Source organism: Rattus norvegicus, chromosome 7, assembly GCF_021556685.1.
Source record: "Rattus norvegicus strain SHRSP/BbbUtx chromosome 7, alternate assembly SHRSP_T2T, whole genome shotgun sequence".
In the NCBI taxonomy this organism is placed as follows: domain Eukaryota; kingdom Metazoa; phylum Chordata; class Mammalia; order Rodentia; family Muridae; genus Rattus; species Rattus norvegicus.
In genome coordinates this window covers 123,089,976-123,117,774 of record NC_141540.1, presented here as the reverse complement: position 1 = coordinate 123,117,774, position 27,799 = coordinate 123,089,976, and the positions used below count along the sequence as shown (strand labels likewise).

The window sequence follows — 27,799 nt, the reverse complement described above, 5'->3', positions numbered from 1 at the left end:
CCGCCCCCGCAGCCCGTCAGCACCGAACGCACATGCGTGAAAGTGCGTCCCCGCCCCTTTCCCCTGTTCCGTGCGGATTCTCTGGGATCTCTCTCTCTGTCACCTCACAGTAGTCGTTGCCGGTCGCGGGTGTGGGGGCGCGAGCAGCGCAGGGCCGCCTTTCCCCCGCCCTCAGGCCGGGCCCGGGCTCGGTCCCCCGCTCCCTCCTCTCCCCACCCCGGTCGGGTACCGGAAGGTCCAAGCCGCTGCCGGGTGCCCGAGGGCCATCGTGGCCGCCGCCACGGGTCCTGATGGAGCCGCCGAATCTCTATCCGGTGAAGCTCTACGTGTACGACCTGTCCAAGGGCCTGGCCCGCCGGCTCAGCCCCATCATGCTGGGTGAGGGGACTGGGGTCAGTGGGAAGAAGGCAGGTGGCCGCCGGCAGGGATCTCCTGGGGCGGGGGCGGGGGGGGGGAAGAGGAGCTCAAGGGTGGGAGAAAAGACCCATTAGGGCAATGTGAGTGAGGTGGGATTCCCTGAACCCCTTTTCAGCTTCATGGTCTAAGCCAAGGAGCAAGCTCTTCTTCAGCTAGGGACTGGGGTTAGCCGACTGATCTTGATGGGTTCCCCAAGAAGCCAGGGAACCCTGCTTTTTGGCTCAAAGTAGAGAAAGTGAGGATACCTCCAGCTCGTGTGCCTGGTGGTGGAAGCGACACTCCAGACGAGATTCGCTGGTGTCCCTTGGAGCGACTGCCCTCCGCGCCAAAAGGAAATTCCCTCTGCAGTCCTTGGAGTGGATAGGAAGGGAGCGCTAGAGCGGCCTAGGGCTTGAGCTCCAGGTTAGGTCAAGTCAGGTCACCCTGAGCCAGAACTTGGAACTAATTACATTCTGTCGGATAATGCAATTTTCGCTCAACAGTTAATTGCTTTTGACCAGATGGTAAGAAAGCGATTCTGGGGGAGGACAGGATGCTGTATCAGTGAGGATTAGTAAAGGAAAGTATATCGGTTGTGCTCAGTTCAAATGATTTAATGCTGAGAGAGAAAAGCAGCCCTTCAGTGTAGTTCCAACTTCAAGTCAAATACCAAAATGTCTGTCATATAGGATTTGTCAGGTTTGTCATTTCAGGTAATGGTGGACAAGAATGGATTTCAGGGATTGAAAATGACATAGTTGTGCATGGTTCTGTGAATAGCTATAGTGTTTCCTGGAGACATTGGAAGAAAGGCTAGTTCTTAGGAAAGACAAGGGGCAGGGATCAAGGAAGCAAGGCAAGTTTTGAGAGCATCCATTTGTGATGTGTCATTGAATTGAACTTAATTAATCCTTTAACCCTGGGGCAGTGAGTGGTTTCTAAATTTGACTTCACATCAGAATCATCTAGAATGTTCTTTAAAAACACAAATACCTGACTGAGGATACTGCTCACTCACTGGTAGAGTTCCTGCTTGGCATGCTGCAAGTCCCAGGGTTTGATCTGTAACACGAAAACAAAAACAGACATACATTGTTAAATGGGATTGGGGCAGGAGTTGAGGGGAACTGAAAAAACTATTAAAACCAACTGGGGTGGGCCAAACCTATAATCCTAGTACTAAGGAGGCTGAGGCAAGAGGGCTGTGGGTTCAAGACTAACAAGCTAGGCCACACACACATCTGTGGGAGTGAAAAGAGATCTGTGGGAGATCATCAGGTCGAAACAGTTCCTCTACCAAGACACTGGTAGCCAGTAGCTAATGGAAGCAGAGTGAAAGGAGACTTTGCCCTAAACTATTTCGTACTTTTAAATAAGTGCCCATTTTATAACCTTTATATGTGTAAATCATAGAGCCGTGTTTCACGAATACTAAATCAGAGTCTCTGGAAATCTGTATTTGTAATTTGTATTTCATACCGTTCTTTATGTAGCCAGCCCATTATCATTAGAGAGAGGCTTGGACCTAAGTCATGGATTGCAGGCAGGGTTCAGGGTCCAGTCATGACTCAGTGGCAGAGCCCTTGCCTAACATGCACAAAGCCCAAGTTCAGTCTTCAGCACACCTGAGAGGAAAGTAAGGCAGATCTGAAAGCAAAACTTCAAAGTATTCTTCACATCGTTTGGGGACCGATTGAGCCATTGATAGATTGTGTCAGGTCCCAGCTAAGCTCCTCGGCAGCCATTTCTTTAGCTTTACCACAGAAAGGCATCATTTGTTTCCTTGACCCATAAAGTACCCTCCAGACTGATTTTTTTTTTGTCCTAAAACCTAATAATTACTGTCCTTAGCTGAAAGAGACAATAGATATTGTTTCATTAAACAAATAGTCGAGGGCTTAGCAAGTGCTGATGTTTGTGTTAATGTTTAACGAAGGTGGGTAGATGTTTGCAGACATGGAGCTAGCTAGTGTAGGAAATATTTATTAAATTAAGAACAAATTGTGAGGGCTAGAGAGATGAATCAGTGTTTAAGAGCACTGACTGCTCTTCCAGAGGTCCTGAGTTCAAATCCCAGCAACCACATGGTGGCTCACAACCATCTGTAATGAGATCTGATGCCCTCTTCTGGTATGTCTGAAGAGAGTAACAGTGTACATATAGATAATAAATAAATAAATCTTTGAAAAAAATAATTTAAAAGCAAATTATGATCTGTGCTGAATGCAAGGTAGAAAATAATATGAGAGACTCATTTTGAAGAACAGTTTCAGAAGCTGTGACTTTTAGGCTGGAAATATAGGATGAGGAAGAAGCAGCCATCTTTGAGAGTGATGAGGGAGTTAGAGTATTGTAGATAAAAGGATTGACCAGCCAAGATTTAGAGCCGGAAGGCCTGGCTGTTCTTTTTTCCTGTATTGTATTATTCACTTTGTAAAACAAAAAGTTAGGGAAAATTATAGACATTACTTTCTAAAGTTAAAGACACACATACACATTAAAATATTAAACAAAAACAAAAATAGAAAATAGAAATCGCCTTTGCATTCTTCCCTTTCAGATACACCAACCTTAAAGTGGTATATAACCTAATTTAGTTAGTTTCCATATACTGATTTCTCATTCCTAAATATATTTGAACTGTTTGTTTATTCGTTTGTTTTTCAAGATGGTTTCTCTGTGTAGCCCTGGCAGTCCTGGACTTGCTTTGTAAACCAGGCTGGCAGTTAAGCTCACGGAGATCCACCTGCCTCTGCCTCTTGAGTACTGGGATTAAAAGGTGTGCACCTTCACGCCACCTATATTTGAACTTTTTAAAACATTAATTTGTATGGGCCAGCAAGGCAGCTCATCAGGTTAAGACACTTGTCACCAAGCCTGACAGCCAAATCTGACTTTGATCCCAAGAACCTAAGGAGAGAACTGAATCCCAAAAGTTGTCTTCTCACATCACCCAAGGGTAACGTGAGCACACGCATGGTCATGCTCACAAACAGTAAACATGATAAAAATAATGTGTTTACTTATTTTTGTAAGGATTTCTAGAAGTATATAACACAATAATTGAGTACCTGTCACCAACCAGCCACCCCAACCCCCTTTTCCTGAGTTGCATGCACTAGAATCCTTACCACACTTCTATGAAATAGGTCTCATGATCTGCCCCAAGTCACACAGCAGACAAGTTACAGAGCTGGGTTATGGACACAGAACTTATTTCACCATCTTTTTGCTAATACCAACTATCCAAGGTAATATGGTCCCTCGTGACTGAAGTGGGTTCCTTGTTCAAAAGTCTAACGGTGTCCTTTGACAAATGTCCCAAGATTTACTGAAAATGCCCTAGGCTCAGTGTCTGTGCTACTCTTCTAGCACAGTGACCATCCTCCTTTGCCCTCCTTTTCCCAAAGTAAATTCCTGTCCCTTTAGTCATGTAAATTTCCCAATAGAAGATCTTAACCTTGGGGCTGGAGAGATGGCTCTGTTCTTACGTCAGCTAACTCAAGTGCCTGTAACTCCAGCTCCGGGGGACCTCTGACCTCCACAGGTGCACATTTGTATACATAAGTAAATAATAATAAAGTTACTTTTTAAAATAACAACTTAAAGACCATCCAGTTCTGTTATGGTTCATGATTGACTTAAATAACACAGTTAGATTTCACTAAATTATCCTGTCCGGTTGATGACTTAGCTTTACTTTTGCGTGCCTATATGCTACATGTGAGAGTATATAGTAATAAATAAAAATTAAAAAAAAACACATTTCAGGGCTGGGGAGATAGTCTAGTGGATAAAGACTCTAGTTATACACACATGAAAATCTGAGTCCGAGTGTATGCCGTGTCTGCTGGTGCCCATGGAGGCCAGAAGAGGGCCCTGGATTCCCTGAAACGAGAGTTACAGGCAGTTGTTAACCACAGGACATGGGCTGGGAACCAGATGTGGGTCCTTTAAACTCTTAAGCACTGAGCCACCTCTCCAGCCCCATCCTGTCCTACTTTGAGGACATGTGCCTCCCATGAAACTGTTCTGCAGTACCTCACCAACCACAGTTCTCCTCGGCATTCTAATTGCGTGGACAGCTTAATTGCACCTTTTCCCCCATGTCACTACTTGGCTAATATAATTAGCTATTAAAATTGTCCTTCAGCTCTTCCTCCTAATAATTTTAGCTACTCTTTAAATTTCATGACCTCTTTCTGTGAACAGGTGTGTAGAGATAAGTGCAGAGGCTTGAGAGGGGTGAGGGAATAAGGTAGGGCTCAAGATGCAGCTTAACAGTGGATTCCAGCTCCCAGTCCTGCTGCCTCAGGTCCTCAGGCTTGCAGGGCAAGCACCTTTTCCTACTGAGCCACTCCCCAGCCCAGGAATTGGTTTTTGAACTAGGCTAACAAGTGTTTCATGTTTCATTTCTAACTTGAGGCTTTATTTATTTTTTAAAGATTTATTTCATGTATGTGGGTACACTGGTGTTGTCTTCAGACACACCAAAAGAGGGCATCAGATCCCATTGCAGATGACTGTGAGCCACTATGTGGGCGCTGGGAATTGAACTCAGGAACTCGGGAAGAGCAATCAGTGCTCTTAACCACTGGGCCATCTCTCTAACCCCCCTATTTGGGTCTTTATACTTAGCTCCTTCAATAGTAGCAACAGAGACGCTTGACTCTTAGGTGTTAATTTCTTGAAAAGTACTGTGTATGGATGTATAAAATTAGATAGCCATATAAAAGAGATAGCAGCTGCATACCAGGATAAATGCAGCAACTACTTGAGTCTTTACAGCAGGAGGCTGCAACTCCTGGAGGCAGAGAACCTCGCTCCTCAGAGTACCCCGGTGACAGTCGAAAGCCAGTGCTCCTTAAGGGGTATGAGCACCCGTGGGTGATGTGGGGCTGAACCAGGCCCTCACCAAACTATACCCGCCATACCAGTATTGATCATAGGAATGACTCAGACTTGGACATTAAATAGGAGTTATTCAAATCTGAGAGGTTTTTTTTTTTTATGTTTAATGCAATCTATTGTTCTTTGTTTTCGTTTTTATTGTTCATTGTGTGCTCAACTATTTGATATCCACTGAAGGAATGAGGGAATGGTAATCCTGCATCTTTCTGCAAAATGTAAATGAACGCGGCTTGCAGGGCTCTGTGTTCTCCTGCTTAACGTCTGCAGCCTCACTTTGCCCCCTCATGTTTAACACAACACATTTGACACCAGCTTTCCTACATTAGAGTACAACAGAAATCTGCTTTTGTTATTACAAAGAAGAAGAAACCCTGTTCTAGTCAGACTTACTGTTGCTGTGGTGAAACACCATGACCAAGGCAACTTGGGGAGGAAAGGAGTTGTATGGCTTATATACCCTGAATCACAGTCCAGTGAGGAAAGCCAAGGCAGGAACTCAGACTAAGCAGGAACCTGGAGGGGGAGCTGTTGTAAGGACATAGAGGGGTGCTGCTTACTGGCTTACCCTACATGGCTTGCTCAGCCTGCTTTATTAAGGAACAGAGGACCACCAGCCCAGGGGGGGCCCCACCCACAATGGCCTGTACCCTCCCCCATCAATCACTCATTGAGAAAGTGCCCCACAGGTTTACCTACAACCAGACCTCATGGAGGCGTTTTCTCAATTGAGGCTCCAATACTCTTGCTTGTGTTGAGTTGACGTACAGCTCACCAACACAGGTACCATTGGGGCTTTCCTCTCGCAGAGCCTCAGAGTTTCCACTGCCAAGTACACAAAGTACCTTCAGGTCTCTCTTCACAGCCTGTAGGCCCCATTACCACCCCAGGAACCTTCTCTGTCCAGTTCTTGGCCTGCCTAAGCTCTGCTCAGTTATCTGCTATCTCAGTTCTGATGTCAACTCTACAAACCTTTTCCTAAACCCCACCTCCCGGTCTTGCTCACAGGCCGCTCTCCTGTGCTGATACCATCTATACGCTCCTGGGAGTGTTTATTATCCTGTTTATAATTGCATGTTTTCTCATCCATACACACACAATCTTGTGCACCCCCCAGCTGCACTGGAGTTTCCATGAGGCAAGAGCTCTGCTGTAACCCTAGGGTCTGACATAGTCATATTCAGTGAACATTAACATGGTGATTTCCTGGTACCTCTTCTCTCCCCACAGACAAGAAGGGTAAACCCCTCTGCTGGTAGGCATCTTATGATATTGACTTCGACACCTACTTACATTATACAAATGCTTCTTTTACTTTTTCCCAGAGAATAAACATGTTTCCAGGTAACACTTACTGTTGGTGAAGTGCCAGTTAAACCACTTTGTTGCTAGGGGAGGGTTGTGCAGAGTGAACCAGGCTGCACTTGTTTTATACCAAAGAGCTAATGTGTTTCCTTCCCTGCCACACAGAAGCTAAATGCCACCTGCAAAGAGGTGCATGTAGGGTTGGGAATTTAGCCCAGTGGTAGAGCGCTTGCCTAGCAAGCATAAGGCCCTGGGTTCGGTCCCCAGCTCCGAAAAAAAGAAAAAAAAAAAAAAAAGAGGTGCATGTCTCTGGAGTTCCATCACTGCCGTCCACTTAACTCTTATTAATAGGCATTTGCATAGCAGCAACAGTATACTGGGGCTGATGGAGCCTCTGTGTCTATATGTTTATCTAGCGCTGTGGATAAGGAGCAAGGGGTGCTCTCCCAAGACTTTTATGACCTCCTAACTCTGTACAGCGAAGGCTGATGGTAGCATACCTTGCCCTAGACTTCCTGTCATCCATAATAGAGCTGCCATCCACACATTCTGTTTGTTTTCTGTATCCATATTCCATAGACCTCAGAATGAGTGCCTTGGCTGTGCCAATAGGTTTAGAGACACGAAGCCACGTGACTACCCATTCTCCCTCCAGCTTGCTGAGAAAATCCCAGTGGGAAATAATCCGCTCTATGCTGTGCTAATATCCACTGAGTCTAATCCACGTCCCCAAATGGCTCTGTGCCCTGCTTTCATGTTACTACCCCACCTCACCTCCCATCCTACTCTTGCCCCAAAACTTCAGATTCAGGTAAGCCTGCTCTCCCATGCCGTTCATCTTGACAAGACCATAGTCTCCCTCCTTTTCTCCCTAAGGGTAGGCTCCACCACAGCAAGCCTCACCTCTCTACCTGGGTATCTCCAAGGAACCCGTCTTCACATCTTGCCTTGTCTTTTTATACTAGACAAAATGCAGGTCTTCGTCATCTTCATAAAATGACTTCATAAAATGCACTAGGTAACATTTGAAATATGTGAGAATGGGTCCGGGCTGTGGCTCCATTGGCAGAGTGCTATCTAGCATGCACAAAACCCTGAGCTTGATCCCTAGGGTCCCCTAAACCAAGCATGATAGATGTCATTAATTCCAGCAAGTAGAGGTGGGAGGCAAGTAGATCAGAATTCAAGGTCATCCTTAGCTACATAGCAAGTTAGAGGCCAGCTTAGAATATATAAGACCTTGTCTCAGAAAAGAAAAAATAAATCTAGGCCTCTGAGTATAGTTCAGTGGTAGAGTACCCACTTAGCATGTACAGGACTTCATGTTCATCCCCCCAGGACAAACAAGAACGTTTAGATGTAAAGAATGGTCTTTGAATTCCAGATCAGAGAGAAATAGAGAGGGGGAGAGAGAGATCTGGAATCCTTAATTTACCTAGAGAGGGAAATGGTACATAACACAGGAGGTTTAGACAGCCACTCTCCTTCCAAGTTTCATCCTTGAGCAGATGAGGGTGACACGTAGCAATCTGTAAGCCTTTGAGTTGACAGTTCCAGTGAGTGGGTGAGGTCACCTGTGTTCCTACATCCTTCATTGCCTTGTCTGTCTTTCTGTGTGTTGTGTGCTGTCTCCTTGCCTGTCCTGTGTGCTGTGTGTGTTGTCTCCTTGCCTGTCCTGTGTGCTGTGTGTGTTGTCTCCTTGTCTGTCCTTCTGTGTGCTGTGTGTGTTGTCTCCTTGTCTGTCCTTCTGTGTGCTGTGTGTGTTGTCTCCTTGTCTGTCCTTCTGTGTGCTGTGTGTGTTGTCTCCTTGTCTGTCCTTCTGTGTGCTGTGTGTGTTGTCTCCTTGTCTGTCCTTCTGTGTGCTGTGTGTGTTGTCTCCTTGTCTGTCCTTCTGTGTGCTGTGTGTGTTGTCTCCTTGTCTGTCCTTCTGTGTGCTGTGTGTGTTGTCTCCTTGTCTGTCCTTCTGTGTGTTGTGTGCTGTCTCCTTGCCTGTCCTGTGTGCTGTGTGTATTGTCTCCTTGCCTGTCCTGTGTGCTGTGTGTGTTGTCTCCTTGTCTGTCCTTCTGTGTGCTGTGTGTGTTATCTCCTGTAGGTTTATCCTTGACCTCTAATCTGTTCTTTAACTCTTCTCTCCATTTCATCCTCTCCACATCTCTCACAGCATTTTATAGCCTAGGCTAGCCCTAAAGTCACTATGTTGATGACGATGGCTTTAACCTTTTGCTCCTCCTGCCTCAGCTTCCTAAATGCTGGATTATAAACATAGTGTCACTACACTATACCCATATTACTACCACACATCTTTTTTCTTCTTTAAGTTAGTTTAGTGTGTATATAAGTACTATACATGCATGTGGAAGGTCAGAAGACAACTTTCAATGTTTCTTCTGCCATGTGGGATGCAGGAATTGCATCCAGGTCATCAGGCATGGTGTCATGTGCCTTTTATCCTCAGAGTCATTCTGCTGGTCCTTTTTTTTTTTTTCTTTTTTTCGGAGCTGGGGACCGAACCCAGGGCCTTGCGCTTCCTAGGCAAGCGCTCTACCACTGAGCTAAATCCCCAGCCCCTCTGCTGGCCCTTTTTAAAGATGTGTTTTTACGTATATCTAAGTGGTATGTCTGTTGTGGATGTGTACAAGTGCCCAGGGGATCAGAAAAGGTCATTCGATATCCTTGAGCTAGTCTCACCCCACCCCATATCAGTGCTGGGAAACAACTTGAGTCCTGTGGAAGAGCAGCACGTACTACGTGTGGCGGTGCACACTTGTAACCCTGGCATTGGAGAAGTGGAGCCAGGAGGATTCCTGGGGCTTTCTGACTTCCCAGCCTACCTGAATCAGGGATGCCCGGCTCATTAAGAGATGTGGTACCGAAAACAAGATGGAGAGTGATTCAGAAAGATACCTAATGTCAATCCCTGGCCTCCGCACACATGAGCGCACAGGCACGCGCAGGCGCGCGCGCGCGCACACACACACACACACACACACACACACACACATGGGAGTCTAGGTTTGATGATACATGGTTATAATCTCAACATCAAGAATTTGAGCTAAGATCACTTTGTGTTTAAGGCCAGCCTGAGCTATACCGCATGTTGCTTCAAGCAAAACTAAGCAGGGCTCAGTGCTAGAGTACTTGCCTAGCATGCACAAGGCCCTAGAATTGATCTCCAGCACTACAATCAAATGAAAATAGACTGCTAGTCATTTGTTTGGGCCAGAAGACAGCTCGGTGGGTGTAGATGCCTGATGGTAACCTGAAATGGTGAAAGCAGAATTGACTCCTGCAAACTGTCCTCTGACCTCCATGTGTACACTGTGGCATTGTGCACTGTCTTAAATAAATACATGTAAAACTTACAAGTAAGGGCTGGGGAAAGGCTCAGTGGTTATTTTTCCAAAGGACCCAGGTTCAATTTCTAGCACCACATGGCAGCTCAGAATCATCTATAATTCCAGTTCCAGGGGCTCTGATCCCCTCTCACAGACGTATGTGTAGGTAGAACAGCAATGTACATTAAAAAATAAAGATAATTTTTTTTAAATTTTTAAGACGTGGGTCTGACCAGAGTACTCTCCTACTCAGGCCAGGCCACCCTGCCTCGCCACAGGCCTGCTGGCTGCCCACTGTTCCATCACCACACCTGCCCTCTGCCCTGCAGAAGCTCAGTCTTCACGGTTTGCACAGACTGTTCTCTCTGGCAGATACGCCCAGCTTTGCCCCTGCTCGCTCCTTCATTGGTTGAATTCAGGCTCTTGAAGGTAGTTCTTTATCTTTATTAACATAGCACCCTGTTTTTACCACAGTTTCAGTGCCTATCATCACGGTGTTTTAGTTAATTATTTATGTGTGTGTCTCTTTCCACTTGACTTTGAGCATCTAAAGGTAGGATAGCCTGTGTTTGCATTTTGACACCTAAGATTGTTGGTAGGTGGAGGAAGAAAATAGGCCCCAAGTGTAGGTCAGTGGGAGAGCACGTGGTTAGCAATGTTTGTATGCCTGGATTCATTTCCCTGGCACCAAATACACAGGCATTGCCTTTGTAAAACACAAAGCATTTAGCTTGGCTCCATTCTTTTCTGAAGAATCACACCTTACTGGAGAAGTAGGTAACATCTTCCAGATTTACTCTGGGTTTGCTGTAGATGACACAGAGAGGTTGGAAAGACATAGTTGACTTAATCCCAGATGGGAAACAAGGATAAGCGAACATGCTCTCTGATAAAGCAAAATGGCTTCTGAACTTCCTGAATATAGAGGAGAGCAGTGTCTAGAACATTCTCCAGGAGGTTTCTCACAGTTGTTTCCTGGTTTGAGTGAGTTCTAAATCTACTCAGCCTGAGAAGGCACTCAGTCTTGTCCCAAATGGCTAAATCTCTCCTTTTCTCCACAGGGAAACAACTGGAAGGAATCTGGTAAGTGTGGTGGGACTCCTCATTGACTGCTCTGTGTCACCACCCAGTTCACTGTCTCTGCACTCCAGGCTCAAAGCATAGTTCTTGGTTCTCAGTTTCCCATAGCCTTTTTTTTTTTTTTTTTTTTTTTTTAATATTTGGGGAGTGGGGGCTGTTAGTTTTCAAACAGGGTTTCTCTGTGTATCCCTGGCTATCCTGGAACTTGCTCTGTTGGCCCAGTCTGGCCTCAAACTCACAGAGATCTGCTTGCCTCTACCTCCCAAGTACTGAGTTCTGAATGGTGAGATTAAAGGTGTATGCCACTCTCAGCTGGCCTAATCTTTATTTTTATGTGTATGGATAGATAGCTGTCTTTGTACTCTATATGTGCTTGGTGCTCAGGAGGCCAGAAGAGGGTGTCAGATCCCCTCACACTTAAGTTACAGGGAGTTGTGAGCCACCATGTAGGTGCCAGGAAAAGAACCCAGGTCCTCAGGAAGATCAGGCTCTTAACTGTGAGCCATCTCTCCAGCCCCGAGGCCAGTCTTTTCTTTTCTTTCTTTCTTTTTTTTTTTTTTTTTGGTTCTTTTTTTCGGAGCTGGGAACCGAACCCAGGGCCTTGCGCTTCCGAGGCCAGTCTTTTCTACACAGGGAGCTCTGGGCCTGCCAAGGCTATGTAGACTGAGAAAGGAAGGGAAGGGGAAGGGGAAAGGAAGGAAAACATTCTGGAAAGTACTTGTCCTAAACATACATTAGTCCCTAAATGGTAGAGCTTGATGACTTAATGGCATTTACATCATGTTAGATATTGTATGTCATCTTTAAACACTTAAAAGTGTATTTAAGGGGTTGGGGATTTAGCTCAGTGGTAGAGCGCTTGCCTAGCAAGCTCAAGGCCCTGGGTTCGGTCCCCAGCTCCGGAAAAAAAAAAAAAAAAAAAGTGTGTTTAAGTTCCATGTATGGCCTATTCCATTGGCCATCTGTGAATTTGGGTATGAGGGTAGGAACAGTCCCAGATCAGTCATCCCAGATTCAGAAGAACACTGAGAATATCTTAATTCATGTCTTCATCTGGCTAATATAAAATTGGCTACCATGGTGACTGACATCTTGGAGCAGACATCGTTGTCACTGTAATGTGGTACTTGCTTTTCCTGGAGACACTGAATTCCTGGCTCACTGTCCTCTCTGTGGCAGGCATACCTCTATAGTTGTACACAAGGATGAGTTCTTCTTCGGCAGCAGCGGTATTTCCAGCTGTACCCCGGTGAGTGTCTCCCCTTACCTGCAGATGTGTGGGGAGGGGGTTCCTATAGCCCGAGAAGTTGGCTTCTAGCGTGTGCCTCTGGCCTGTGGCAGTTCCTCGTGTTGGCGTTTAAGCCGGCTGTGGTGGTACACTGCCAGAGGACCTGGGTGTGGTTCACAGGATCCATGTGTCAGCTAACAACTTCTGTAGCTCTAGTTCCAGGGAACCCAATGCCCGGCTCGGGCTCTGCATGCAGATAGTGCAAAGACATACACAGCAAGCAAAACACATAAAAATCTATTTTAAATTTAAAGTATATATAGCCAGGCAGTGGTGGTGCTCACCTTTAATCCCAGCACTTTAATTCCACAGAGTCAGAGGCAAGGAGATCCCTGTGAGTTCAAGCCTAGCTTGGTCTATAGAGCTAGTTCCAGGACAGCCTGGGCTACACAAAGAAACTCTGCCTCAAAAAGCAAAACAAACAAACAAACAAATATATATATATTTTTTTAAAAGAAAAACAGAGCTGATGAAATGAGGTAGATAGCAGGTGCAGGTACTTGCTATCGACCAAGTCTGATGACCTGAATTTGATCCCTTCAATTCACTTAGTGACTTTTATGAGTTATTCTCTGACCACTTTGCATGTGTGCATATGTAGGTACAAATAAATAAATATTTAAAAAGTGTTAAGCCAAAGAAAGAAAAGGGGCCTTAAATGCTTTCAGTAGTTGGAGGTATGTCTCAGTGAACACTTGGCCTGGCATGAAAGCCCTGTGTTCCCTCCTCGGCACTGGGGGTAGGGAGAGCAGGAGAGAGACAAGAAAGAAGGGTCCTCGTTCATAGCACCCTTAGCAGCTAACCCACTCAGTTGCCCTCCTCCTGCTCCTTTCTCACGTGACCTTTCTGATTCTAATACCTGTGTCCTTTTCAGAGCATTTCTCTCAGCCATCTCAGGATTGTCATGGGATGTCCTTGAGCAAAGACCAGCCGTTCATTTTGCTATCATAAGTAGGAAGTCATTCTTAACTTTCTCACTGAGCACTCTCTAAGTCTTCCGTTAAGCCTGGTCACTCCTTTTTGTGTCCTCTTTTTAAAATGAAAAGGTCTCATGACTGAGGCTGGCTTTGAGACCACGGTGCAGCTGAGGAGAGCCTGGAGCCTCCTGATGCCCGTTGTCTTTACCTCCAGTTCAGGGTCACAGATGTGATGGCACCCAAAATCCAGTCAGTTCTGAAGACAGACTACCTCTCTCATCTTGTCCCATTTCCCAAGAGCTAGCACTTCCTGTTGGACTGGACCTATGAAAGTTAGATTTCCCTCTGTCTTCCATGTTGCAGACAGAATTTTTTTTTTTTTAAAGATGAAATCTGAGATCCTCCTGCCTCTGCCTCCCAATTAAAGAAATGCACCACCACGCTTGCATCCAACTCACCATGTAGATGAGTGACTGAGCTCCTGATCTCCCCCTCTTCACCACCATGGTGCTGGGACAGTGTAGCCCTGGCTGTCCTGAAACTCTAGACAGACCAGACTGGCTTTGAACTCACAAAACCAGCCTCTGTCTCCTGAGTGCTGGGACTAAAGGTGTGTACCACTGTTCCCTACGTGGTGAGTTTTAGATGCTGGGGGTTTTTGTTTTGTTTTTAAGGAATTCCAGTTTTCAGAGTATTCCCAGTTTATCTAGAAGGTTCAGCCAGAGTCTTCTATGACCCCCTCTGATCTTGCCTCTGGATTCCTCTCTAACCATCCTCTTCAGGTTGTGTCTTCTTTTTTTTTTTTTTTTTTTTTTTTTTTCCGGAGCTGGGAACTGAACCCAGGGCCTTGTGCTTGCTAGGCAAACGCTCTACCACTGAGCTAAATCCCCAACCCCAGGTTGTGTCTTCTGACCTCTGCCCTCTTCCTGCTTGGCCATTTAAAACAAGATTCCAGCCTCAGCTTAGCTCTCTAATCCTTCACCCGGATGCACCTCTCTGTCCTTCAGGTCTGAGTGGGTATCAGTTCCCTCAGGCAGATCTTAGCCTGGCCCTCCCCCTGCCACAAGGACCAACAAACGACATTCTGCAATTTTTTCCAGCACAGCCCTTATCTCCGCTTGTCATGATTGACTGGAGTATACAATTTTTACCTACCTTCCCTAATAAACTTAAGTTTCATGAGGACAGAACTCTTGTGTTTTGTATACATTGTGCTCCCATTGTCTAGCTTAGATGTAGCATGTAAGTTCTCAATACATATCTGTCATTGGTGAGCAGTAGGAATTGCCATAGTGACCTCTTTTTCATCAGAACATTAGGTATTGTCCTCTGGCTATCGTAACTGTCATGACTGCTCCTGCTCACCAGGTCTCCCTTCCCCAGTGCCTAGAACAGTGTCAGCCTCAAGGGAAGTGCTCAGGCTGTCAGTCGGTGGCTCTCCCAAGCACTCTGTGTTCTGGAGTAGTCTACCCTCTGCGATGTCCTATTGCTTGCCCTCTGGCTCCTGTTCCCACTACTCTACTCTCCTGTTGCAGCCCAGATGCATGTTCTGCCCTTGTGATCATCTACTGGGAACAAAAGGAGACCAAAGGTTCTAGGTTTCTTTCTGTCTTTTTGTTGTTTGTATTTTTTGAGATAGGTTTCTCTGTGTAGCCCTAGCTGTCCTAGAGCTTACAACAAGTAAGACAGTAGACAAGGCTGGCCTCAAAGTCAGAGGTCAGCCTGCCTCTGTCTCCTGAGTGCTGGGGTTAAAGGTTATGCCACCACACTCAGCTAGGTTTCTGGCTTTTTAACAAGAGAGTGAATGGACAGCACAGAGGCCTGCACAGGAATCAGCTTCTAGACCCCACAAGCAACCAGAAGCCCAACTTTTCACTCTATAACCTTGATACAAACAGGAAATAGCTCTCTTCCTGTGACAAGAATGTTCCAGCACTTAAAGATGAAGCTGACGGAACAGTTTTGGTAATTTTATGAGGAAAGTCACAATAAAAAAAAAATTTTCAAGCCTTGGGCAGTGGTATATATCTCTAATCCAGCACTTGGGATGTACTGGCAGGTGGACCTATGAGTCCAAGGCTAGCCAGGGCTGCATAGTAAAAAACTGCCTAAAAATAATTTAACAGATGGGAACATAGCCTGTAGTTCACAAGGTCCCTTTGCAAAAAATTAAAATGTTAAATAGAGGATGTTGAGGTCCCAGCAATAGCGCACTTGCCTAGCATGCTTAAGGCCCTGGGTTTAATCCCCAGAACAGCCAAGAAAAAGAAAAAAAACACGGTAAAGATGGTGACTTAGTGACTTTGTTGGGTTGACTCTTTCAGGGAGGGACATTGCTTGGGCCCCCAGACTCTGTGGTTGATGTGGGGAATACAGAAGTCACAGAAGAAATCTTTCTGGAATACCTGTCCTCCCTGGGGGAGTCTCTGTTCCGGTGAGTAGGGACAGGGTGGTGGCTGTTTGTCTGCTCCACTAGACAGTCAAACCCTGGAAGGCAGAGCCAGGTTGGCCGTCCCTGACCCTCCGCTCCAGCCTGATCAGTCTTTACTCTCCTTATGAAGAGAAAGTTACTGTGCTACAGGAAGAGCCCATGTGTCTTCAACAGCCAGCATTGCATCCCAGCATGCTTTCTGCTGAAGCCTCGAAGAGTGAGAATCCTGTAGTCATTCCTTCTGATTAGAATCAATGAGTGGTGTCCTCCACCGCCTCTGGCCAAGTGTTTTTCCTAATGGAGAACCGGGTTAGTGGTAGGAATGAGATGAAATACCAACTTGAATTAATTGATTGAGACGCTTAGTCAGACTGAGGATGTAGTTCAGTTGGTAGAGTGCTTTTCCCATCATGCACAAAGCCTTGGGTTCAATCCCCCCACGCCACCGAAACTAAACTGGCATGTTGGCATGTGCTTTTAATCCCTGCACTCCAGAAGTGGAGGCAGGAACATTAGAAGGTTGAGGTCATCCCTGGCTACATTTAAATGAAAGGCCTACCTGAGCTGTAGAGACTGTCTCAAAAGAAAAAATAAACTTGAATCAAAGCCTGGAAAGATGACTCATGGGTACAGGCATTCGCCATAGGGTTTGACAGTCTTGAGTGTGAGCCCACACTCCAAAACCCACACCATGGAAAAAGAGGACCTGCTCTTGCCCATTGTCCCTTACTGTATTCATGTCCCCCCTCCACACAGACATACACACACACACACACACACAAAATACATGTCTAAAAAAGATGGAAGAGGGGCTGGAGGGGTGGCTTAGAGGACTAGAACATTTGTCCAGGGATCCTTAGAGGATAAGGCTGGGGTTCAGTCCCAGGGCCCACATGGAGACACATAACAGCCTATAACTCCATTAACAGAAGTTACACTCTTCTGCCCTTACAGTCTGTAGGATAAACATGGTACACATGCATTCATACACATGCTCATATATATAAAGTAAATCTTTTTTAAAAAACTAGACAGTTTTATTAAGAGTTCACCTCTGGGGGTTGGGGATTTAGCTCAGTGGTAGAGCGCTTGCCTAGCAAGGCCCTGGGTTCGGTCCCCAGCTCCGAAAAAAAGAAAGAAAGAAAGAAAAAAAGAGTTCACCTCTGATCCTTGTGTGAGTATAAAGATTCTGAACTGTGTAGAAACCATGTATTTCTGGTTCATCTTTCCCTTGTGAGTCACTGCTCTGAGGTCCAGCTCTACAGACAGCCGTCCTTCTGGAAGGTTTGAGAGGACTCATCATAGTCCTCACATAAGGCTCTGCCCACCTTCCCACTACACAGTCACAGACACTCCATATAGACGCTGCTGGCCTTTTCATCTGCTCTCCAAACCTCTCTCCATGTACAGAGGAGAAGCCTACAACCTCTTTGAACACAACTGTAACACCTTTAGCAATGAAGTGGCACAGTTCCTGACTGGGCGGAAGATCCCTTCTTACATCACCGACCTGCCCTCAGAAGTTCTCTCCACGTGAGTGTGACCACTGTTTCTACCCCTGCAAACCGAAAATCCCCACCTGAGGCGGTCAGAAGGACCAGACTGGCCTCAGCTCCCCAGTGGACTTGCTGAGAAGAACCTGGGTCATGTGAGATCCTGTCTGAGAGAGAAAAGGAAAGACAGGAAACCCTCAAATTTGGTGCCCCTTCCCTAGGGCAGCCGAATCCTCCCTCCCAACCGTAGGACCTGCCTGGTAGCAGGTTCCACACAGAAGGCCACCATTGTTCCCAACTGCCAGTGTGCACTAGTCTACCCTGCAGCCTCTTCGGAGCTGGGTTTAGGTGCCACCACAGAAGCCACCACAGAACTGAGAAACCCACCTGACACTGGCTTTTGATAAAACCCCAGTATCTGATACACAAAGCCATTTCCCAAAAGTGCTTATCTATAAGTCAGGCTTCAGTAGGTGGCAGAATCTGGAGTGACAGGACAGCCCAGTTCCAAACTGGCTTGTCTCTGTCATCCACACCCTGAGCTCTGGCACCCTCAAAAGGCTAGGTTCCTCTTGTCCTTGAATTCACAGTGCTCAGAAAGCCCTCAACAGAGGCTTCCTCTACCCCTGATGGGGTCCAGCCTTGGGAAGGGCCTATGGGCCATCCCCAGATGACGTCTCCTGAAAGGACTTATTCTGATTCTGTCAAGCTGCCTCTGGTTGCCTGTGTTACCTCTGTTTTCTCCTGACCAGCAGGGGTCTGGCAGATCAACTCCTCAGTTCAAAAAAACAGAAACAAAAAAACCACATAGAAAACAGGGTACCCTTCAGAGGGTCACCCAGTCACCCAGGCCTCAGATTGTCTCCTACCTGATAGATGTTCGAAACCCCACATCCCTGCCTCCCATTCATGAGACCCCGAGCATGACGGAGCAGCCAAAGGCCTTTTCCGTTACAACTCAGTTGGTGGGGTCCCTGGCTTGTCTGAGTGGGAGTTGGTTTAACACTTGGAGCAGTTTGCGAGTACTTTATTTCCTTCATCTTAGGGATGATTCAAATATGGCAGTATCTGTTAGGCACAGTGGTGTACACCTAGAATCCTAGCCCTTGTGAGGCTGAGGCAAACAGCATCACAGTGAATTTGAGACTAGTCTGAACTGCAGCATGAGTTTAAGGCTAGGTTGGGGCTACATATTCAGTAAGGAAAAGGGGGGCTGGAGTGGGCAGCAGCCTCTGAGGATAAAGCTTGTGTCCGTAGTGTGCTGTGAGCCACTTTATTTTCTCTTTTGTGGGCACTGTGAGACAAGATCTCTCTATGTAGCTGGACAGACCTGTATACACAGCCTCCTGAGTGCCAGGATTAAAGATCTGAACCACCATGCCCAGTATGAGAGCACTTTAAGGTTATAGGAATCTTGAACTCTCCAGCTCCATTTCTTTTTTTTTTTTTTTGGTTCTTTTTTTCGGAGCTGGGGACCGAACCCAGGGCCTTGCGCTTCCTAGGCAAGCGCTCTACCACTGAGCTAAATCCCCAGCCCCTCCAGCTCCATTTCTAAGTGATTTTCTAGCTAATTATTATTACAAGAACAGACCAAGTGCCCTCTAGAAATTAACATCAGTACCTGGCAACTTTGCATGACCAGTTACCTTGAATAGAACAGTTTGTTTTCTGGAAGAATCTTACTTTTGAAATATGCTCACTCCCAGCTTCGTCATCCTGATTGCTTCTGCTTTTGCCTCAGCTTCCTCCTCTCTCCACAGCTTGTATTTTCTTCAAAAGAATTGACAGAAAGGGGCTGGGGATTTAGCTCAGTGGTAGAGCGCTTACCTAGGAAGCGCAAGGCCCTGGGTTCGGTCCCCAGCTCCGAAAAAAAGAACCAAAAAAAAAAAAAAAAAGAATTGACAGAAAGAAACTAGGTATTTTGGTTCATGCCTGAAATCCCAGCACTTGGGAAACAGAGACAGGAGGATAAGGAATCCAGGGCCAGCCTAGCCTACATGAGACTGTCCCTGTCCCTTCAACAAAGGATACAAGTACGTCAATTCAGTACAGAAAGCTGTAGTCCCCTCTGAGAGGCCAGCCTGTTCAACGACAGCTCAGTAGGCCTTGCAGGGTCAGTATAAGATGTTAGGGCCACACAGAGAAGGGGGCCTGGGAGTAAATCCATAAGACCAGCTATTTGGAAGATCGTTAGTGAGCTTTCTGCGCTAGAGATACTCGGTTTATAAAGAAGGAGACTTTACCTTGGCGTGCTGCCAGTTCATGGTCACCTGACCCTGTTATCTTTGAACTTGTGATAAAGAAACTCAGAGTGGGAGCACATGGTAGAGCAAGCTGCTTCCTTGTGGTGGCCAGGAAGCAAAGAGGAGGAAAGGGGGCTAAGGTTCCACTGTCCCCTTCAAGGGCATGTCGCCAGTGACCCAACAGGCCCCACCTCTTAAATGTTTACAGGCGGAGACCCAATATTTAACACATGAACCTTGGTTGGGGAGCACTTAGTAAACCCTAGCCCTCTTAGGAAAACCATCTGAACTGTGGCAGTTGATGCTGGTTAACAAGAGACCCACAACAGGCCCAGTGAGAAACTAGCGAATCCTCAGCCCTACATGGAACAGGAGCCACTGCAGAAGAGGGGATAGAAAGAGTTTAAGAAAGAGACAGTGGATGGCTTACAAGGAAGCAATGTCTTTAGATAGAGCAAGGCAGCAGAACATAGGAACTCACGGCAGTTGTGACTGCATGCATGAGTCTTGTGCAGATCCAAGCCCAACAGACCAAAGCCCAGTGTGGAGAGGGGAGTTGGACATGAGATCCCACCCCACCTGCAAGGAGCTGTTGATAACTGTTAGCTGCTGGGGAAGGGAAGGTCAGTCTTCTCCAAGAGTGTGATTCCTTTTTTTTTTGAGTGTGATTCCTAATATGCCTGTCATGCTCCAGTGGAAAGCCACACAAAGGTAATATACACTAATGTATATTATCTATACTGATATATAGAGGAATGGTGGTACAAGCCTTTAATTCCAGCACTTGGAATGCAGAGAGGCAGGCAGATCTCTGTGAATTTGAGTCCAGCCTAGTCTACGTAGTAAGTTTCAGAGCATGCAAGACAGAAGAAAAGGAGAAAGCTAGTGTAGGTGACACTGCTGAGACCACTGTCCGAGGTTCCCATCCTATCCGTAGGTAGGCTGCACTTCAGATCCCCCCAGCTCATGTCTGTTTCTCCACAGGCCCTTTGGACAAGCACTTCGGCCCTTCTTGGACTCCATTCAGATCCAGCCTCCAGGAGGGAACTCTGTAGGCAGACCCAATGGCCAAAGCTAACAAGACTGCACGGGACCGCCCGCCTCTCCACGGCTTTTCCTTTTTAAACAAAACAAACCCTACCAGATTTCTATTTTATAATTTTACATCAGAGCTAACGGGGACGGCTTTTTAAATTTCCCAGGGAAGGAGCTCATCAGGCCGCATGTAGAACAACGCTCCTGAGAAAGAGAACAAAGCCATCCCTTCTAATAGTATTACACTAATTTATTAAGGCTGTCTTGTCTGTGAGTTCACTTTTGACGCTGTTGCCTACACGTCCTCCACACTGAAGAGAGAGGGTGCTTTTTAAAAGAGAAGCAAGAGTCACAGTCTGGGAGAACCCGACCTTGGACCCTCTTTCCAGAGAACGCCGACATTCCACCCAGGTCGCCACGCCTGTGGGACCCAGGTGAGTTCTGTACTGTCCATTCTCCTGAAGCTGTCACCCTCTAGCCGTAAACGAACCAAAGGACTTGGAGTACGTGGGGCCAGCTGTAGGCTCCTAACTCAACCTAAGTGAACTCTTTAACCACAAGTTTACCCCTCCTCCTGAGACAAGGCCACCCGTCACAGCCGGAGCAGCCAGAGCAACAGGATCAAAGGAGACTGGCAGCAGGGGTGAGGCCAGAGAAAACAGGAGAAAGCCATTCATCCTCCTGTGAGTGCCAATCCTCGATGCCCACCCCTAAGCTGCTCTTCCTCAGCATAGCTTGACCTGTCACCTTTAATAAAGGTCTAGGCTGCAGCAGCAGAGACCCAGGCCTTCTGTTTGAGAATAATTACGTCAGTTATTTATAGTCAGTAGAGCCAGCCACTCAAACCAGTATGGATTTGTCAGCTAGGTTGAGGGGACTCGATTGTTCTCCTAAAACATGTCTCTGATGTAGAAAGAATACTGTAATGATGTAGATTCATGGTGGGAAGAAAATTTAGAGTTGTCTCCAATAGGGACTTCACATTATCCTTAATGTGTCTTGAACAGACGCTATCTCCATTGTCATTCTGACCTTTTGGGGTGTGGTTGGGGTGTGAGTGGGTGTTTCCCTAATGATATGCTGCTAGGATTTCATAGGCAGGAATAGCCTAGAAGTCTACGATCTAGACTCTCGATTCCAGAGAAACCTCAAGGTTCCCTTCCTTGGTGTCAGCTTTCTACTAGCTAATGTGGGGAACTGGATAAGGAGAAGGGAGCTCAGAGAAGGCACCTGAGACTCCACATCCATGGGGAGCCCCCCACCATGGATGGCTCCCTGCCACTTCTGAAACTTGAGCTCAGGTGTTCCTTCTGGGGCAGGCCTTTCCTCCCTAAGAGCTCCTGTTGGCTCACACTTGCCCACATCCTGCAGTCTTTGCCACTAGCCATAGCAGTAGGCGCCGTGGAGAGCTCTGCCTCAAAGCTGGCCTTTTGCCTGGCCAGGGCTTTGCCCACCTAGGATGGCAAGTGACGTTTTGGAACTGAAAGGTCACAGCCAAATGGGTCTCGAGACTCAACAGTGTGCAGGCATGTGTGGCTATTACAAAGGAAAGCGGAAACCAACAGGGATTGTTCAGTGTTGGCCCAGTTGCCACAGTGGGGCTCAGAAGGGTGAGTGTTCAAAGCTTGGCATCCGGGAAGGTAGAGGTTGCTGGAAGCCATCACTTTTTCACTTGCCTGGCCCTAGCTGGTAGCATCTCTGCCCAGCGCTCTCACCTCTGTCCTAAGGGTGCGGTCACATGGCTATTCTCTGGTTTTCTCCTCATAGCAGTACAATAACCATGATATTCTGAGAAGTTTGCCTGAGGACTTTAGTCACTTAATTGCTTGACTTCTCTCCTGTCACGTCTAGCAGCCATCCATGCCAGAGTCTGTGGCCATGGCTAGGAGAGATAGGAAGACTGGACAGTCTCTGGCCTCAGCAGAAAGGCAAGCTGTTCTCCCCTGTGCAAGTCCAGTGTCACCAGAGCCCCAGGCCAGGAACCCCAGATCCCACCTGTACATTTCCCTGCCAGACTCTCAGGAGGGACTCCACCTGGGCATGCACCATGAAGCTGAGAGGAAAAGGAGTCGTGTGGTTCGTGTCACATGTTGGACACTCCTGTCTGTTGGTCAGTTAGTCAAGGGACAAGGGAAGTGGAGGCATGAGGCCATCATACTTTCCCAGACTGAAGTGTTTCTCTGAGATTCTTTCGTGACTTCCTTGAAGTCTGACTAATTATGTCTAACACGGAGGTGTTGCTGGTTTTCATTGGTGTTTTTTCTAATGCAATAAACTCATTTCTGCCTGCTGCTCTAGTGAGTTGCTTGAATCCTGGCAGGAAGCAACCCCAGGCTTCTCCATTTGTCTCCCTCTGAGATTAACCGTCTGCCTTTGCTTAGTTGAAAGGCTTGTGGATGAGGAGGGCAGTGAAGAAAGGTGTGTGGTTCTCACCATCAGTCTACGAAGGTAGAGAAAGGGCCCAAGGGAATATAACCGGGCAGAAGGCAGAGGATCACCATGAGGTTGAAGCTACCTTTAGGGGTGTGTGAGTTGCCCCAGTTTGGCTTGCGACTGGTAATAGAATAGCTTCATATTCTAAGATGTTCCCCCAGGAGCATTAGTACAGTTACAAGAATTTTCACCTTGATGGGAGACCAAGCAATGTCTTGACCTCTCCTTATAAGGTCCCAGTGACAAACCAAAATTCCATTCTACCAAAGGTCACCCTGGAGATTGAGTTTATTATCAGGCTGTTCATAGAGCCATGGGTGTTACAGAGAGCAGTGTAATGGCCCTAAGCAGCCACACACACCCCCAACATGCTCGCTGGCTTTCCCATCACGGCATAGATGGGGAGCCCCCGCTTTTAGTCCTTCAAAGCCTACATACTCCCAAGACCCAAGGTCACAATGAGAGCAGAATTCCACTCAGCCGGGAAGAGTGAGTGCTCTGCAGAGTGTCCAGTGGCCCCTTCCCAACCCTCCTGTGAGGGAGTGCGACAGTCAACAAGCCACAGCTGGACTCCAGGGACAGTGCTCCTGTGAGGGGCATCTGACCTCATGAAGCAGCAAGTGTTTGCCTCTAGTTTTATCTCTGGCGCTGAACAAGCACTGTGGTTGCTGGTCAACTTTCTGGAGACTTCCCTGGTATTCCCAGCTGTGCAGCCTAGCTGGCTGTATGCAAAATCCAGCAGGCCAGACCTGTGGCAATTCTTTCCCAACAGCCCAAGGGTGGGGATTGGACCCATTACACAAGAGGAAACAAAGGCAGAGAAACATCCAGGTGGTAGGTGGCAAAGCCGCCTTTGAATCTGGGCCATATTCTCAGATGTCATCGCTGAGGTGTGGAGTCTTTCCAGTGTGCTGGTTTCTACGAGGCAGAGTACATATGGTTTTGCCTGACACACCTGCTTCCTAAGAACACACTAGGCAGGAGTTTTGGAGATCCCTACTCAGATAACCAACCGCCCAGGCTACCCACCTTGTAGGGTACACAGTGCTTGGCACAGATTGCATGCTCAGTAAACTTCAGGTTACTAAGATAAGCCTTCCACAGCCATTGGCTGTGGCTTTCCTTAAACCAGAGTCATGCACAGGCCAGTCCTGTGCTGAGTAGAGCCACCAGCTTCTGGAGGAAAAAATGACAGAAAACAGGTTTACACCGTTAGGGTTTGAGACAAATGGCCAGTCAGATCTGGGGTAAATTCATTCAACCTTAGTGTCCCCTTTGAACTCTAGACTGGGGAACCTTCATCCCCTAGCCATTTCCCTGAGGACCACTGTAAAGCAGGACTGGACTCTGTGCTCAAGAATAGTACCTGGTAGGGAAAGTGAGACCCTGTCCAGTCAGGACTCATACTGTGGGGAAAACTGGGGACAAACACAGGCACCAGGAGAACCTTAAATGATAATGCCGGATGACAACACAGTGTGTGAGGGAGCCAGGATGGGAAGAGATTTGAAGAGGCTTCTCTAAGGATGGGGTACCTACTTGAGACCTACATGGTGCAGAGCTTAGACGGAGCAGGGAGCTCATTCCAGGCAGCTGAACCAGAAAAAATACTGAAGGAGCTGAGGAGGAGAGCACAGTGAGCAGCTGTGTGGGGGCGGAGCCGCGCAGGGGCGGGGCACGTAGGAGCCTCTTTAAAACAATGACCAGAAGAGGGAGAGATGGCTCAGCGGCTAAGAGCTCTGTTCTTCCAGAGGACCTGAGGTCAGTTCCCAGCAGCCACATGGTGGCTCACAACCATCTATGGGATCTGATGCCCTCTTCTGGTGTGTTTGAAGACAGCGACAGTGTATTCATATATAAAATAAATCTAATCAAACAACAATGGTGGTCTTCAGGGACCACAGGGCCAGTCGTGCTGCCTCTATCAGCTTCGCTAAGCCTAAGTTTGATTTAAGAGGTATGCTTCGACTTCTCAGGGTTTTGTTTTCTTTCAAAACAAAATTTGTGCCAGGTTGCTCCTCACATGGTACCTGTCCTGTAGGGCACATGCCTTGCTCACAATCCCAACACCTGGGAGGCTGAGGCAGAAACATTGCCACAAAGTATGGACCAGCCTGATCTACAGAACAAGGCCATTTCAAACATAATAGGTTATAATGGCAGTAACGCTGAGAGAGAAAGAAAGAAAGAGAGAGAGAGAGAGAGAGAGAGAGAGAGAGAGAGAATGTAAACACACTGGATAGAATAGACCAAGAACCCAGCAGAGACCTGTCACACTGCTGAAGGGAATGCCCTGGTGAGCCTAAGAACAAGTCCTGGTGGACAATGCTGCCCTCTTTCTAGTGAGATGTTTGTGCTGCAGGGCGAACATGCCCACCAGGCGGCGCTATGGACCCGCATGGCACCCCAGTCCTCAGCCAAATTCCAAGGCTTGCTGGGATCCTGTGAGCCCCGCTGCTGACTTTGAAGAGCCTCAGTGGATAACAGCCAAGCTCTTTGGCCCCATTTTAGCAATGCCCAACTGAAACTTGTCCCAACCTCCAAGCCTTGATGCAAGAGCTGGACCCTGTCTGTCACTCTGTTACTCAGCCGTTTGACAACTGTTCCTCAGCTCACATCTAGTCCAGGCCGGATCCCCTTCCTCCTCTCCCCAGGGAAGCTCAGCACCTGCTAAGGGTACATTTTTCCCCCTACAGTTCCACCAGTACCTCCCTAGGTATCAACAAGGACTAAGGTTGGATTGGGTAGGTCATGTAAACAAACACCTTCTGTGGTCACTGAGATGCTTACCAGGTCGGAGCCCTGCTGCACGGTTCTTGCTTATAACCCTGAGACCAGAATTCATCCCCGGAACCAACTTTAAAGCTGGAATGACGGACGATTCTAATTCCACAAAGTTGTCCTCAGACCTCCATACATGTGCCCTATCACACATGCACCACCTTACATAGCATATACACCAATAATAAATAAGTAAATGCAGAAACAAAACCCCTCTGGACTGGAATTCCTTTGGATTTAGATTGAACATTTGACACTGAGACCTTGGTTAAGGCCTCCCTAGGCCTCATGTTCATCTGTGGCAGACAAATGTATCTGTTATCTCTAAGATCTGTCCAGACCCAGTCTAAGCAGTGCTTGGTCACATGTTCCATCCAGTACTGCAAGGCTGCGTTTTGATCCATAGAGATCTATTTTGTCCCCACTGGCTGAAGATGTCCCAAGGGGACCAGAGACAACCCAGCAACAGCCTCCACTCCAGCAAACACCATCTAAGCATGCGCACTAAGCCCTTGTTTAACTTCAGTAGACTGCCTGATTGGGAGACCACATGGAAACACCATGCATTGTAAAAGAAAAAAATAACCCAAAAGACCCACCCACTCCACTGATTGGCAGCTGGTCTTGCAAAGAGCCTTTGCAAGTCCATGGCTTCCCTGCTCTGCACTCTTCCTAGGCTAACTCTGGGGACCCTGCTAACCCTGTTAACAGCTTCTAATAAGAGGAAGTGACTGAAAACATCCACCTGTCCAAGGTCACCAAGAAGAGCCACGTCATGAACAGTCTCAGCCCCTTCAGGCTTGAGTGTCCACTTTTAAAAAGTCATACTCCAGGTCTCAAAAAGAAGGTTGATGGCCCCTAAATTATTACTTAAAAAAAATATATCTTTAGGGCTAGAGAGGTAGCTCAGTGGTTAAGAGCACTCGTTCCTTTTGCAGAGGACCCAGGATCAAACATTTATATGGAGCTTACAACAACTTCTAGTTCCAGGGGACCTGAAGCCACCACCTGACTTCTACAGTCACTAGGCACACACATGATACACATATATTCAATCGAGCAAACCATTTGTACATACAAAAGATTTTAAACTAGTTTTATCTTTGTGGGTTTTTTCAGACAGGGTCTCTGTAAGCTTTGGCTGTCCTAGAACACTCTGTAGATTAGGCTGCCTTTGAACTCATAGAGATTTAATTACCTCTGTCTCCTAAGTGCTGGGACCTAAGGCATTTACAACCATGCCAAGCCTCAAAATCCTTTGCACTTGTTAATGTATTGCCTTGAAATAACAGCCAGCAGCCAGGAGAAAGCAAGACATTTAAAGGAACAGGAATGCATGAGAGAAACCCTCCATGTAGGAGCCATGCCACACAGACTAAACATGGACAGCACTTACCGTGGACCCTAAGTCTTGTATCTTGACCCAAAAGATCCCATCTCGTCAAGCTGAAGTTACAGATCCTTGGCCTATAGTCCTGCCTTGCTCTGGTTATCAAAGTCACCCACTGGCCAGTCTTCCCCTCCCCCAGTCTTGTTCCTTTTTTTTCCCCTAGGGCTTCCCCAGAGCCCTATCTGAGTACCAGTTGCCAAGGACAAACCTTCCTCTTAAAGGGACATACTGGAAGTCTCAGGGATTGCTCGAACACAGGTTTGTGCCCTGAGACAAGTCATTCCGCATCTGGGTTTCAATGGCTTGATTCCTGAAGGGTTATGGTGAACTGCAATGGGAAAAACATTAATAAAATGAACGTATTGATGGCCACAGTCACAGAACAATAATCACATTGCTTCAGAGGCAAGGGAAGGAGGAGTGTAGGCCAGCCAAGAGTGTATAGCAAGATCCTGTGGAAAAAGAAAAGAAAAGCAAAAGGTTAGGTTGGTGGCGAGAGTTTATAATCTCAGCTTTTGGCCAAGAAGGCATGATAATCAAGAGTTCAAAGTCATCCTTGCTGCGTAGGAAAGGAGAGGATTTCCAGAGCCCTCTACTCAAGTCCAAAAGGTACAGTTCACCAAAGATCTAAACCAGAGGGATATGCACACTGTTTAGGGAAAGAGACCTTATCTTTGTAGAAAATTGTGTTAATCTTGAGATTCACAAGAGAAAAACCATAATTTTGAACCAAATTCGAAGTAAGCTTTAATTAAATAGTT

At 46.9% G+C, this 27,799-nt stretch overlaps 1 protein-coding gene and 1 long non-coding RNA gene across 9 annotated transcripts in view; one reads left to right on the top strand and one right to left on the bottom strand.

Moving 5' to 3' along the window:
- Nucleotides 1-74: 74 nt before the first annotated feature.
- Nucleotides 75-22,725, top strand: Desi1 (desumoylating isopeptidase 1). Of its 4 annotated transcripts, XR_015624120.1 has the most exons (7): nucleotides 75-378; nucleotides 10,201-10,376; nucleotides 11,009-11,030; nucleotides 12,207-12,276; nucleotides 15,557-15,666; nucleotides 17,074-17,196; nucleotides 20,384-22,725. XR_015624120.1 is itself a non-coding variant. In NM_001025703.1 (6 exon segments), coding segments are annotated over 6 exon segments (507 nt in total). In that variant the 5' UTR covers nucleotides 108-290; the 3' UTR covers nucleotides 20,478-21,204.
- Nucleotides 200-27,799, bottom strand: part of LOC103692950 (uncharacterized) — a 28,683-nt gene continuing 1,083 nt past the window's right edge. Inside the window, exons 1-8 of one of the 5 annotated variants that reach the window (XR_015625798.1) lie at nucleotides 27,045-27,230; nucleotides 23,897-24,043; nucleotides 6,000-6,129; nucleotides 5,698-5,832; nucleotides 4,213-4,284; nucleotides 1,390-1,458; nucleotides 663-767; nucleotides 200-374 (exon numbers count right to left, since the gene is read on the bottom strand). This is a non-coding gene — a long non-coding RNA (uncharacterized LOC103692950). Of the gene's footprint in view, nucleotides 375-662; nucleotides 768-1,389; nucleotides 1,459-4,212; nucleotides 4,285-5,697; nucleotides 5,833-5,999; nucleotides 6,130-23,137; nucleotides 23,786-23,896; nucleotides 24,044-27,044; nucleotides 27,491-27,799 lie in introns of those variants that run through there. The other 4 variants (XR_015625801.1, XR_015625800.1, XR_015625802.1 and 1 more) reach the window with 4 other exon arrangements.